Raw genomic sequence first — 14,409 nt, 5'->3', positions numbered from 1 at the left:
TATATATATATAATTTTTGGCCTCTCTGCAAAACACTATTTGGAAAACTATGACTGCAGACACCATCTCCATGGTGAGCTGTCTAGTTATGCTGCCGTCAGTTTAGGTTTCTGGTGGACAGACTGAGCGCTTCTCCTTTCTCTGCTGCATTCTTCTCCTTCTCCCCAGTTTTGCATTATTTGCTGTTATTTCAACTTTAAAGTTTATGTCATTCATCTGGTCTGGCCTGTTTAGATGTGACACCTTCCCAGAGCAGGTAGGAGCTCCTGCTGCTAACAACTTAACATTGTTCTTCCAAAGAAATACACTTGGCCCTGTGTTTCAGTGTTTAATCCCATCTCTTTCTTACACAAAGCTATTGTCTCAGCTTCTGTGCTGATAAACCATATCTGCTCTCTTTCATCCTTTAAAACCGTCTCAGAACTTAGCTTTAGACATCACTCAATCTTTATGCGTCATTATTTATGGATCTAAAATCTTAATACTGATGAATAGTTCATGCTGACTAACCTCTGATGTGGTCTTGTAGGTTTTCAACAGGAGAGCAGCTCGGTTCTCCAGGAAAGTCCACAGTTTGATCTCATTCTCCCAGCTAACGGGGAACTCACTGTTTCCCAGGGTGAAGATCTTGTTAATAGCTCCGTCTCCAAGCAGGTAGTCCTTTAGTTCCTCTGGAAATCAGAGAAAAGACACAACTTCCTGTTAATTCAAGAAAACAACCCAACCCAGTTTAACTCAGAGGGCAGCAGCATCAGGTAAACTGCAGCTACAATTAAACTAACTTGCAAACCGACTCCTTCCTAATCCCAGAGAATATTCTCAGTTTAAATATGTCACACTGGGCTCATTCCTCTGGACCTGAATGCTGGGTAACTGCTGGTGGAAGATGAAAGAGGAAAACAGCAGTGTCCCAGTTGTGCAAACACACTTCTTCGTCACGTCACATCTGTTAAGATGTGTTGGCACGCTTATATCCATGCAGAGGATGATACTCTCTCACAGACAGCTCCAAACGCATAAGAGTTTTTTTTTTTTTTTTTTAATTAACATGAAGCAGAAATGTGTGAATAATATATCATCCAGGGTCTGGAGTATGAGTCCTGCGACGAAGGAGGCGGCTGCGGCCTTGTGCGACAGGGGATTTATGACATCGCTGCCTTTCTGCATACATGCCGATGAATATTGCAAACCCCACAGTGGATTGCTCCTGCCACACATCTGGTGGCCTGCCTTGATCAATTAACCAACCCGGGAACGGACTGGCGCTGCTCGTCCCCTGCGACTGTTCTTCAGCCCCGTCTCCGTCTCTCGAAGAGGAAACGGTCGCTCGGAGACGCTCTCGGGGAAGCAGCGGGATATGAGGCACGTTTTATTGGTTGCGAGCAGATTTGCGGCTGTTGGTTAGATGGGTGATGGCCTGCAGCTGTTATTTCACAAGGTGTTTGTGCGCGTGTCTGTTTTTCTTACCTTCTGTCATACAGAAGACTCTCAGGAAGGCCAGGAGCTGAGCTGATATGGGGGGCTCGTTACAGTGTAGAGCAAAAACACAGGAGCTGAAAATAAAACGACATCAGTCAAAAACATAAGCCTGGGATGAGCACAAAATGGCACCAAGGCCCTAAAGGAGAAAGATTTCACTTTACACAGGTGATTATGAACACAACGTCCGGACTTGTCCTCTCCTTCACTTGCCTGCAGCTCAGAAGGTCTGTCAGCAATAATCCTGAAGGATTAAGGTGGATCAAACTTATTGCATCCTCTAATGCTTGAAACATGTTGGTTACTTTGGTATGTCTAAAAACATTACTGAGTGACCACTTTGTTAGGCATACAAGTTTAATAGGACCCTGCCTTCCGCCTCTCACATGGCAGCTCACAGCTTTAAAACATCTAGACAGGGTAAAGATAAGTGAATGAAGTTCAATGTGAGCCTTGAGAGGGGAAGAAGTGGCCAGCATGGTTGTTGGTGATATAGCGACTGCTCTGAGAGTCTAGCGGACAGATTGCTCTGAGAACACAGAAAGGCAACAGTGGGTGAAATAATTTTAAAATGCAGGGTTGTTTCCATCTCCAAGTCCGAGACAATGGTCTTGATTTGAGTAAGAAAAGGGTCGAGTTCCACCTCTGGGTCGAGAACAAGGAGTTCAAGTATCTCGGAGTTTTGTTCACGAATGAATGAAAAATGGAGCAGGAGATGAAGAAGTGGGTTGGTGTAGTGATGCAAGCTCTGTACTGGTCTGACTTGATGAATAGAAAGCTGAGCTGAAATTGGATGCTTTTAATTTACCAGTTGATGTACAGTTTAAATAAGTTTAAGCGCTGGGTAGTGACCAAATCACAGATACAAATTTCCCCCTATGGTCTCTGGGCTCTCCATTAAGGCCTTATTGCATTGCAATTACATGCAATTGAATATGTCATTATTATCATTTAAAGACTGTGAAAAAAAAAAAAGATTATGATGGGATTTGTCAGTCAGTCAAAACAACAGACATTGAGAAACTAACGCTCCTCAGACAGAGATCTGGAAGATCTCTGTCCCGCCCAGCAGCAAATGAACCAATCAGCGGCCGACTTCAAACCCTGTCTGGCCGGCCCAGATGGAAACACAGCTCTCTGGGTTCCAGGGAGTGGGGAGGGACCAGGCTCTAAGAGCTAATGCAAAAATGTGTTTTTATTCAAGTACAGTTTAAAGTTTCCCAACAATGTGTGTAAATCTGTAACAAAGATGAAACCATAATGAACAGCAGGTTAAATGATTATACACAGACCAAACAGATCCAGGCCAATTCCCACTATTTCTTTGAAATGATCCCTCAGCTCCATCCTGCAGCTCAACAGAGCACCTTATTTTTCTTCCCACAATATTCTACAAGGGAGGATTTGTTGAAAGAGGAGTCTGATAATAGCAGCTACTCAACGCTGAATTTAAAAATGATCTGCGAGCAAATCTACCAGCTTAATAAAGTGCTGGTGCAACAAGGGGAATTGTTTCACTTAATTTCTACTGTTCAGATTCAGAGCGTCATCAATAAGAGATTAAAGGCTTCTGATTAAAAATGCAGAGTAGAGAATGCTGCATAAAATTATGGAGCTAATGATAAAATGATTAAGCTTCTCAGTGATGAAAGTATCGGGGCAGATGACAAATTTTTCACTCGTTGGGGTGGGAGGAGAGAAATAAAGTGGATCTGCTGCAACATTTAAGTTATGTGCTTCAGTTATGGCAAAGTGGGGTCTAATTGGATGAAATATCAACCGTTTGACAAGAAGCTAGCGGGGAGCCTGAAGCCCTCCGTGTCCCATATTACAGGTTTTCCAGGTCTAGAAGAGAAGAACTTACGCCGGGATGCCGGCTCGGGCCAGGACTTCGGCCTTCATGGCGTACAGACGTTCACTCTTGCTGACGCCCAGTTTGATCTTCACTCTGTCGTGGGCATTGTCTTGGAAGAAGAAGCCGTTGTGGATGACGAACTCCGCATTGGACCGTGTGCCGTAGAAGATATAAATCTACAAGAAGAGAAGATTCAGCTTCAGCCACTTTCATCCCAACCTAAAGGATCCTTGAATTGCATTGATAATTAAACAGAAAAAATTCTGGGAAATTTATGGGAAAATTTTAATTTTCTCTTCAATCTTTAGCTTCGTCATTATGGCGCATTGTTCCAGAATCTAAATTAACTACCAGGACAGAAACCCCGAGGCTGGCATGAGTCTCCTCACCTGTTCGTTCTCCTTGTAGTCTTGCAGAGCCACACATTCACAGCGATCATCCTCCAGGTTGTAGCCTGTAGTGATCTAGAAGAGAACAACAACTTCCACTTATCCATCCAGTCCATTCAGAATCTACTAAATACCCATGACTCTAATGTATCTCTGAACAAGTAATTGCAACCTGCATCTCCGGCTGGATTTAATCCATGGAGCTAAAATTAGGATGTGTTGATGTGAATAAGAAGTATCTAAGCCCAAGCCTTCTATTCAGTTCAGTTGTTTCCTTAAGTATAAAATTCAAATGTATTTTAGTTTTAATGGTGATTCAAGACTTTACACGAGCAAAGAAGTGCAAGAGCTGGATTCAATCCTCATTTCTAAATATAACCTGATTAGATTTGCTTTGTGAATTGGCTAAATCGATCTATCTACAAATACATTGATCTATTCACTGATCCATGTCTTCGTCCTGTTGTAAATCTATTCATCCACCATGCATGCATGCATCCGTTTGTTTCTCCATCCATTCAATCCTATAAACAACCGGGAAAAATATTTACTTGTGGCAATAGACAGACTAAAATGTTTGCTAGAATTACTTTGTCAGGATGAAAAAATAAAGTGAAAACCGAACACTGAACTGCTTTTACAAAATCTCTCATTCTGAAAAAATTCTGTATAATATGGGAAAAATGTCTTGTGAAATAAGCTGCCAGTTGAACCAGTACTTTTTCATCAAAATTAAAGGAATTATTGACTTACATCAAGCTGCTATAACTTGCTGAAAAGTTACATGTAAGTTAGTTTTGTCATATTTGAAGTGTAATAAGATTAAGACCAAGAACTAGACCAAACAAAAAAGAAAAAGAAAATTGTAGGATTTTGTTTTTTGTTTTTTGGGGGGTGCTATTAAAAGGATTTGTAAAAAAAAAAAAATATAACTAAAATAATCTAAGTGTGTTTTAAATACCAGTCCATTCGTGTGGTTACACATGTCCCACAGGGGGATAAGTGCCAGGGTGACCCGGCTTCCGTCCTCAGTGGGGATCTGGTTCTGGCGTGTCATCACCGACGACACTGCCCACCTGTGGTACACAACACAGACGTGGAAGAATTAAATGCTGCCCATTTACAGTAGGAAGTGATCAGTGAGGGATCTAAAAAAGTGGTTTTGCTCCAGTTTACATTAACAACACACACACACTGACCTGTAGTCATCAAATGTGAAGCTGTCCTTCAGGGGCAGTTTGCTGGCGGCGGGATGAGTCTGGGGATGCAGAAAAGGAGAAAAAAAAAAACACAAATCAGTCCAAGGAATTTCATTATGCAGCCATGCTGGAGGGGGGCTGCCTGACAGGGAAGCCTAACAAGAAGAACTGGGAGTAGGGGGCCACCACTGGTGTGTGTGTGAAAGTGTGTGTGTGGTCTGTTGGTGCAGCGTGACACTCGACCCCCCACATACATCACTGTCAACTTAATTTGTTGTGGCCAGCAGCCGTCATAAATCTGCCTCATCAATTTGGGCATGAATATATGTGTGTGTGTGTTTCTGGAAGAGTGTGTGTCCACCAATGTCACTGGTTTCCCCGTTTAAAGCCACAGGCGCCACCGACCAATAGTCGCACTTACACTGTCCCAGTTTGATGCAGGAAATGAAAATGTAGATTCTGCTACTTAATGGTTCTGGTTTTCATAAAGATCAGGATGAAAGTGAAACGCATCCAGTAAGGTGTTTTCTTAACGCTGCAACGTTCATGTTCTCCCAACATCCAAGTCTTCCTGGCATCCAGGATATCGAATCATGAGAGGGTTATTTTCCAGAATTCTCCTCTGCAAAGAGGCCAGGACTGCATGCCAGATGGCCCAGTAGCAGAGAAGTGAAAATTATATATATCTCCATGAGGTGGAACCTAAAGGAAACACATGTAAAGAAAATAAAATAGGGCCAAAAGTGGAACCTTTTGGAACTCCAGATATAAACTAGGGGATTTGAGAATGACGGCTGCCTATCTCAGTGTTGCTCCCTTAAAATCCTCTAGAAATCCAGAACGGTTTAGTGATATTCTGCACTGGCTGGGGAGACATATGCAAGTCGCTTTCAATTTTTCTTTAAGGATCATTGACAGTAAATGTAGGATAAATTTTGGATTTGAATTAAAGTCAAACTGGAGATTCTCTAAATATGTATTCTCTGACACATTTAGTGAACACTTTTGTCAGATAAATGAGAATCTCTTGTTACTTGTTTGAATTAGTCAAAGTCTCCTTTAATTGCTTTGATGCTCTTTGATACCACCAGCAGCACAAAGACACACACGCAAATATGCATATTTCTACACTTTACTGTTGACATGAACATGGAGCATCACACACACTCTTACACACAGGCTCCAGTTTCTGCCCTCCCTGTTTTGTCCCCAGCTCCTCCTTTCTCACCCCCTTCTTCCTCCTCCTCCTCAGATGACCGGGCTGGAAAATTAGCTTGTCACTTTGGCTTTGAATTGAACTGACCTGAATGTACCTCGTTCTTTTGCTCCCCCACCCCACCTTCTCCTGGCTCTGTATCTGCCCACTGTTTTGGATCTGTGACTGACTGGCTGAACAGACTGATGCATGTTAATGCGCACAGACACAACCGCCATTTCCAATATCCCACTAACTGCAGAAACACGTGGCTTTGCACATCTAAATACTCAAAGTCAAAAGTGAGCAACTGGAAATTTTCTACAAGACCATCATTCAGTCTGTCCTGCGTTGGTCCAGCACTGTGTGGTTTGGCTCAGCCATAAAACAGGACAGGACCATCTCTGTACAAGTCTAGGATTAGGAAATGGCCAGCCAAAAATCTCTGCAGACCCCGCACATTCTGGACACAAACAGTTCTGACCTTTGTCTTCAGGTCCTTACCACAGAATACTATTTTCAAAACCAAGCAGCAACACAAACAGTTTTTTCCCATGCGCTTAACAGTCAAAGTGCCCAGATACTCATATTGCAATAAACACTAATTCAACCTAGTCTTCTTCTTTTGTGATAATATTGTATATATATTGTTTCCCTTAAAAAAAAAAGCAAATGAGAGCAAAGTGGAACCAAATTCATACATCTTGAGCGAGAGCAGAAACTTGGTAAAATGTTTAGCTTCAATTCCAAATACATGGAGAAAAACACACGACACTCATCCTCTACTAATTATACATCCCTGACAGAGAAGCATGGTGGTAGCAACATTATGCTCTGGGAGTGTTTTTTCCAAGCCTGAGGAGGCGCCTCAAGTTAAACCATAATGAATTTCTCTAAAGTGAAAATGGCTATCCGTCAATAATCCCCATCCATTTTGACTGAGTTCAGGAAGTCTGGCAAAGAACATGGGACAAAGGTCTGTTCAAATGCACTGCTCCTCAAGTCTCCTCAAAAAGACTTTGGCATGTATGAGCAGCCAAACATGCAGCAACTAAGTGCAGATGAAAAGAGCTGAATAACTCTGTAAGTCAATATTTTTTCTTCTTTGGAAATAATTGTATTGAACTGAGTACAACTCTCATTACTTTGTCATCATAGAGTTGAGATTAGAAAAGATGGTTTCATAAAGGTGGTGGGTTGAACACAAATCATTGTGGATTCCTAATAGGTAAAAGTCAAGACTAGATCAGAACATAATACTGCCCTCTGGTGGAAAGAGAAATTATAGAAGGAGCAAACTTTCCTGGAAAAAACAAAAAACAACACAAAAAAACATTCTGAAGACAAAGACCAGGAAGCAAACACTCTACCTGAAATCAGGGACAATGTATTCAAAAACAGATCTTATAGTTGCCATTTAAGTTTTAGCTTTCAGCAGACAGAAAAAGCCAGAAACTCTTTTGTTGCGACAAGACGAAGCGGACGACTTCAAAGAGAGAAGCTGTGGAGAGTTCTGATCAAAGCCGATTTAGATTAATAAAAAAAAAAACAACAGCATAATTTCCTATTAATATTCCACTATCTGTTATCAGGGCCTGTGAACTGATATTTCATCAGAAATTCACTGCATATGTGTCTTAAGGCTGCATGAAAGAATAAAATGAGCTTAGTTTCAGGATGTTAAAGAGGACGATTGCGAATTAAAAATATCCCAACATAATTTATCTTCAACCCTGTCGACAGATCAGTCAAACGTAGAGTCGTCCCCGATATGAAGTGTGTGGCTCTATATAGGCCCTATGGTTCCCCCTGCTGGTTGTTGAGTTGTATACAAAAATAAATGTCATCCTCAGACCAAAGGGATTTGAGACCAAATCCTTGGTCTCACTCTTCACATCAGACCATTGCTTTCTTCATGTCCAACATTATTGACCAGTTTTGTTTGAACACAAACTATATGAAAAAAATAATGACTTTGTTTTGTTCGTCCAACTAAATTTCCAAGTCATTCAGAATCACTTTGTTTAATTCAGCAGTTGTTTACTGAATGTCTACCAAATGACTCATGGTTTTCCTTTAAAGCAATTTAAAGCAATCAGTTCAAAACTACAAAAGCTGTGTGTAGATGAAGCGATGCTGTCTGCGTACCTGCACTAGTTTGTAGAAGTAGGCGTACTGCCGTGCAGTGTTCTTGTACTGGCTCAGGACATCCTGCACCGCCTGCGTTCCCAGCAGCAGCTGGACATCATCCTGCTGGTAGTACAGCGGCGTGTCGTACTCCTGGGGCAGACTGCGGATGTACGGCAGCCAGAACGAAGAGGGGCTGGCGCGCTCGCACAGCAGGTGCAGGGCCAGCGTCACGTTGCCCATGGCCTGCATGATCCGGTCCTGACCGTACAGAGGACCTGAGACACACAGTAAGGTCAACAATAAGATCAGCAGCCTGGGGTAAATATTTAGCAAATGCTAAAAGGATCAGGTATTTGATTTTTTTAAAACATTAACAAACAATTGTTGAGCTCAGCTACAATGGACGTTTTTGAATGTTTGCAGTGTTTATATTGAAACAGATAAATGCAGAATATTTCCTATTTTCAAAAAAAGGAAACAAAAAAGCAGATTGCCTCAGGGTTTAAGTAATGTTTTATCCCAGCTGTGCACCGTGCATTGAAAATAACTTCCTCAAATATGTTTTACTGCATTTTGTAGTCAGCACCTTGACCCCCTAAATAAAAACGTAACTGCATTTCATAAATGGAGTCCTGATGTGTGTAAAGAAGATCTTATTCATCAGAATGTAAATTATCACGCTCATTAATCATGCGATTAATTGATGAATTGAATATAGTGGCAGGTTTACTCCAGTGTGCTTCTAACTCTTACCAAGCAGAGAGTTTTGGGCTGATTCCACAGTCATCAGCATCTTCCTGGGAATCCAGAGGAACAGCTCTTCTGCCTGTAGACACACACAAACACACTGGAATGAGTAAAAGGGAGAACTTCTGCCTTTATTTGACCGATTAAACGTTTAGCTGACAAATTGTCTTTTAATTCCCACCTTGATGTCTCTGGTGGCTCGCAGGCCGTACCCTTCAGTACCAAAATCGGTCACTGTGAAGCCGTCACAGGACGCCCCGTTCTCCTGAGCCCAGCACATCAGATCAGGGAAGTAGTCCTCCCTGCTGCCATCAAACACCGTTGACAAACCTGAACCCACAAAAACAGAAAACCGGTCACATTTTATCACTTGGAAAGAAATGTGTTCAGGAGATGTTGTGTCCAGTCTGACCCTTCTGTTTCTTTCTGATCTTCTCCACCAAACCTCTGATCTGGATGTACTCCTCCCACTCTTTACCACCAGAGGGTGCTGCACTACTGCATTCTGAGAAAACAAGTTTCTGAGGGTTATGATTAAACAGTTTAAGGAGCAATGGAGTGAAAGGTCAAAGGGTGAACATACTCTGCAGCAGTTCGGAGATGAGGTTCATCATCTCCTTCGGGGAGACCACAGTGTTGGCCCCAGAGCCTGACTTCTGAGTCTTCACCCGGCTCTTCTTTCCCATGGTGCTGGATGGACGACTTCAACAACCGGACACGACGCTGCCGCACAGCAGAACATCACATTAACAAGTCTGTTTAAATCCAAGACCACGTTCAAGAAAAACTGTTGAGAGAGTAAAAAGTAAGGACAGCTAAACCAGTAATTACTGTATAACTGAAAAAAAGGGGGAGGAGGCATGACTTCTTCAGATTCGTTGCACGACTTACTGCTTACCAGAGATCTTCCTGCCCACAGCATCACCATGCACAACAACTCTTTGATGATGCTTGGATGATAAGAGTTACAATATTTAATTTCGCTTTAGGATAAAGTATTTTTGAAATGAATTGAATTTCAAGCTATGATACAGTCATAAGTAAGAAAAAGGGCAACTCAGGGCAATTAATATACCATATCCAACCCTGTACAGTGCAGAACATTCAGACAGTAAGCCCAAAATAAAGATCCATAAAATCCGTTTCCTCAGACAGAACAGCAGCTAAAAGAATCATTAACAGTTGATAAGACCACGTGGACAAGGAATGACTTTAGGAAACCTGCCAGAGGTTTGTCTGAGATGTGTTCACTTTGCTGGGAGTTGAGGCATCTGGGATGGATGATCTGTAATACTGAGGCCTGTATTAGATCTTTCTTTATTTCCAGCTCTAGTGGCCTTTATTTGATAATGGTTAGACAGGAAAGCAGTTTGAGAAAAATGTGGAAGGCAGGCGGCAGAGGTCAACGCGCCAGGACTCGAACCTGTGACGACATCGAGGACTGAGGCCTCTGCATATGGGTCGCATGTTTTACCATGCACCATCACCATGGCCCTATTACACATCTTTGTTGGAAAACCAGGAGCAAAGCAGAAAAAGTTTGTCCAATCTGTTGCCAGCAACAAGTCCTTGCAGTCAGGTTGTCTGAACATATTAGGTTGCATCACCTTTGTGAAAACTCAGCATCTTTCCTACACAAGTTCCTAAGGGATTGCTGATAAAGAGGAGGTTTCTGTTGTTGGACGATTCAGTCACTAATAGAAAAAGTTCATAAATCTGAATGAAAATTTTACCTGAAACTTTGTGTGGATTGATATTGTCAGTATAAGTTTTAGAAGCAATAATAAAAACATTGTTAAGTAGGAAAAAGTTGAGACAAAAAAAAAAACACTCAAATGAAATGCATCATCGAATGGCTAGTCATTAATAAAAATACATGAAACATCGTGTGTTTAATTTCTTAATTTCTATATTTTCACACTACTCCAAATTTTTCTAGTGTGCAAACTAAGTGAATTAGGGGAACACTGTGGAGCTCTGAACTGCTGTAAACTTCTCCAAATTTCTTGACAGACACAAAATGACTTAAAAGAAAACTTGACTGGAAATGGTTGTGCAATCTTATGCAAGATATCTTATGTCTCAAAGCTGTGCAAAAGTCTCAAACCACCCCCTAATTTCGCAAAGTGCAAATCATTAGTTTCTGATCTCTTCAAGTCATTTCAAAAATACTTGGTTTTTTTTTCAAAACTCCATTATTTGATTGTAGACCCTAGTAAATTGAGTATGCGTGAGTGCTTAAAGCAGCAGGAAGTTTCCAGCATGGAGGCAAGAAGCTAATAGCGCTGTTAGCCGATTGTTTTCAGTTGTTTTCTGCCAACAAGGAATCCCCAATTAAACTCCAGCTGATTTCAGATTTGTGCAGCTACCAAGGCAACATTTGCGCCGTCAGAGGAGAGTCCGAACCCGCAGCAGGTCAGGGGAAACGCCCGCAACTCATTCATCCACTGACCGTTAGCCAGCTAGCTCTTAGCTTCCAACTGTTAGGAGCCGCTCAAACGTAGCTTTAAATGCTTCACTGAGGCCTATATAGCCCACAGGACACCTTCAAACTCGCACATGGAGCAACCCTCCACAGCTGAAACAATACTTCGTGACACCAACCGTTATGGCTAACTCTGCTCGGTCCTACCTGTGGAAGTGACAGCAGCTCCTTTTCTGATCCGGATCCAACGTTGAACGAGCTGAGCTTCTGATTGGACCAGGGTTTCGGGCCCAAAGTAAGCTGAGCTTCTGATTGGAGCAACTGAGACGGTGGACGTCAAACAGGACGGACTTCTAGCATTCTGATTGGTTAGTAGAGCAACTGTCTTGAACTTGCTTGGAAAGCTGCATTCGCTGGAACACAAACTAGAATATTTCCCCTTTCCTCAGACTAGCAACTCTGGCAGCAAAAAAATATTCAGTCTTTTCTTGCGTTTATAAATAAGTCCCTTTGCTCACTACTCTTTGTAGAACAATAAACTAAACTCGACGGAAGGAAACTGAATATAATTCTTTCTACAAACCCGTTCCCAAAGTACATGAAATGCAACTGTGCATGTACATTTTTAAAGTCCCGCCCGTCACTCGTTGCTATTGGATGCTCGTTTTTAGAAGAATAAACTGCACCATAAATGGTCATGTGTCTACTAATGTGATTGGCTAAATGACAAATCAGCTAAAAAGATGTATTTACTGCCTCTAAGATATTGCCATTATTACTGTGGAAAAAGTAAAAGAAAGTGCACATATATATAATAAAAACAAATATATTTAGTATGAATTTCAGTTAGAATGCTTAGTCATTTTGTGCAGTCCATAGGGGCCAGTTTTGACACTTGTTGAATGCAAATATATGGAATGTATTTTTTACAGATTTATATTCAAATGATGCATATTTTACTCTAGTAATACTCCAATCAAGCTTTTACAAAATGGTTCTGGGAGCAAACTGACCAGTTGTCAGTCCATTATTACACTGTCCAAATATAGTCTGCTATTAATAGTCTAACCTCACAGGCCTTCATGTTTTCTGTCCTGAATCTCTGCAGAGGCTGAGGAGAACGTTTGCTCGACTTGAGTGTTTATAGACCTCCAGGTGAGTTTTTTCAGAGGAAAAGAAAGTAATTGTGTTCTTAGGACTTTGGCCTTTTTCTGATATTTAGCAACCTTAATGCAGCCACAAGTTTTGTGGCAAAGAGCCACACAACTCTTTGTGGTTCTTTGCAGCCACAAAGAGAAACAATAACAAAATTACTTAATGCCTTATAATCATATCTTTTGTGGTTTGTCTCAGCCTTTTGGAGCATGGATGACTTCCAGCAGTCTGAGCAGGACTTCTACCAAACGGGATATTACATTGATGACCAGGGACGTGCTGTGGCTTATTACGACACTGAGTAAGTGCATCAGCTGGCGATCTGGATGGTTATTGGAGCTAATCTAACCCAGAGTCATAGAAGAACCAAGATATTCAGAGGTTAAAGCTTCAGTCACGTTCTTCGATACATAAAGCTAACAGCTTTAAAATGCATATAGTCTTTTAAACAAGTTCAATATTTCCTGGAGCAAAATAACCTTAAAAAGAAACCTTGTGTAACAGTCAAGTAGGTTAAATCAATTTTGGATTTTTGTTCTACTTCAAAACATACTTTAAATATAATAACTGAGGTTTTTATGACGATAACTATCCAGTAGTGCACAAAATGCAAACAATGTGGACCCTTACATGGAACAGCAGTTCCCTGGAGAGATCTACCAGCCAACCATGCATTCCACTGGAACCGAGTACCTAGAGGAGGAACCTCCACTTCTTGTTGGTAAGAGGCATTGTTTTGCATCTAGATCATATGAACACAAATCCAGTTCACTGAACAGATTTACTTGTTTTCTGTGTTGTGGTCAACATTTCCTGAAATTGGTGTGCATTTCTCCAGAACTGGGAGTTGATTTTGATCATATGTGGCAGAAGACCCTCACAGTTCTGAACCCTTTGAAGCCTGCAGATGGCAGCATTATGAATGAGACAGATCTGACAGGTCCTATCCTCTTCTGCGTCGCTCTGGGCGTCACTTTAATGATGGCGAGTGCGATTCTTGTGATGCGACGGTTTCTGCACTTGGACCTTTATAATGGAGTTGTAGTTCTAACCTCTAAACTCTTTTCAGGCAGGTAAAGTTCACTTTGGTTACGTATATGGGATCAGTGCCATCGCCTGCATTGGTATGTACACCCTGCTGAGTCTGATGAGCCCCCTGGGAGTTTCGTATGGCTGTGTGGCTAGTGTCCTGGGGTACTGCCTCCTACCCATTGTGGCCCTCTCTGCGTTTGCTGTTTTCTACTCCTTGCAGTAAGGCAATCTAGTAGTTTTGTCTAGACTTGATTTATTTAGGTATTTGAGGATGAAAGCTGAACTTTTGTATTTTAACTTTCATGGTTTTGTTTTCTCAGAGGCATCCTGGGAACAGTCCTGGCTCTGATGGCCATTTGTTGGTGCAGCTTTTCAGCCTCCAAGATCTTTATCTCCACCCTGGCAATGCAGGAGCAGCAGCTGTTGGTGTTCTACCCTTGTGCTCTGTTGTATGGTCTTTTCACACTGCTCACTGTCTTTTAACATCCAGTTGATCAAATCCAACTTCTCATTTCCATGTAAAGGCCTCCTGTCTGTGATTCCTGCATTTTATGAATGCCTTTGGAAGTGTGAATACTGTTAGATATTTGCCCTCAAACACAGGAGTAAATGAGTGTGAAGGTTTTTGTTTTGTTTCTCCAAAACAAAATACTCAGTATTTGGTTTCCAAATGTCTGAAGAGTTAAGAGAGAGTCTGCTAAAGGGCAATACCAATATGAGAATCCATTAATCCCAGTACAAACATTCAGCGAGCACCAAAGCAGCCATTCTTCTTTGTTGCAGCAGGGAGCGCTAAGCCTCCA

At 41.7% G+C, this 14,409-nt stretch overlaps 2 protein-coding genes across 4 annotated transcripts in view; one reads left to right on the top strand and one right to left on the bottom strand.

Annotated features, from left to right (window-relative positions):
- setd3 (SET domain containing 3, actin histidine methyltransferase) overlaps window positions 1-11,716 on the bottom strand; it is a 13,626-nt gene extending 1,910 nt beyond the window's left edge. The window contains exons 1-12 of one of the 2 annotated variants that reach the window (XM_008400144.2): window positions 11,627-11,716; window positions 9,578-9,717; window positions 9,407-9,499; window positions 9,176-9,324; window positions 9,001-9,073; window positions 8,266-8,522; window positions 4,923-4,981; window positions 4,685-4,799; window positions 3,724-3,798; window positions 3,344-3,510; window positions 1,468-1,553; window positions 511-671 (exon numbers count right to left, since the gene is read on the bottom strand). In XM_008400144.2, the coding sequence (XP_008398366.1) occupies window positions 511-671; window positions 1,468-1,553; window positions 3,344-3,510; window positions 3,724-3,798; window positions 4,685-4,799; window positions 4,923-4,981; window positions 8,266-8,522; window positions 9,001-9,073; window positions 9,176-9,324; window positions 9,407-9,499; window positions 9,578-9,680 (1,338 nt within the window). In that variant the 5' untranslated portion in view covers window positions 9,681-9,717; window positions 11,627-11,716. Of the gene's footprint in view, window positions 1-510; window positions 672-1,467; window positions 1,554-3,343; window positions 3,511-3,723; window positions 3,799-4,684; window positions 4,800-4,922; window positions 4,982-8,265; window positions 8,523-9,000; window positions 9,074-9,175; window positions 9,325-9,406; window positions 9,500-9,577; window positions 9,718-11,446; window positions 11,581-11,626 lie in introns of those variants that run through there. The other variant, XM_017302635.1, reaches the window with a different exon arrangement.
- On the top strand, window positions 11,698-14,129 carry LOC103458978 (protein YIPF7). 2 transcript variants are annotated; one of them, XM_008400142.2, is made up of 7 exons: window positions 11,698-11,787; window positions 12,528-12,574; window positions 12,773-12,875; window positions 13,171-13,295; window positions 13,413-13,558; window positions 13,644-13,825; window positions 13,927-14,129. In XM_008400142.2, exons 3-7 carry the CDS (start codon window positions 12,784-12,786, stop codon window positions 14,087-14,089), a joined length of 708 nt encoding a protein of 235 aa, XP_008398364.1. In that variant the 5' UTR covers window positions 11,698-11,787; window positions 12,528-12,574; window positions 12,773-12,783; the 3' UTR covers window positions 14,090-14,129. The 2 variants fall into 2 exon arrangements, with proteins under 2 accessions (XP_008398364.1, XP_008398365.1); XM_008400143.1 differs by lacking the exon at window positions 11,698-11,787 and adding an exon at window positions 12,392-12,437.
- The last annotated feature ends 280 nt before the right edge of the window (window positions 14,130-14,409 follow it).

Source organism: Poecilia reticulata, linkage group LG22 (genome assembly GCF_000633615.1).
Source record: "Poecilia reticulata strain Guanapo linkage group LG22, Guppy_female_1.0+MT, whole genome shotgun sequence".
Classification (NCBI taxonomy): domain Eukaryota; kingdom Metazoa; phylum Chordata; class Actinopteri; order Cyprinodontiformes; family Poeciliidae; genus Poecilia; species Poecilia reticulata.
This window is presented reverse-complemented; position numbering and strand designations above follow the sequence as displayed.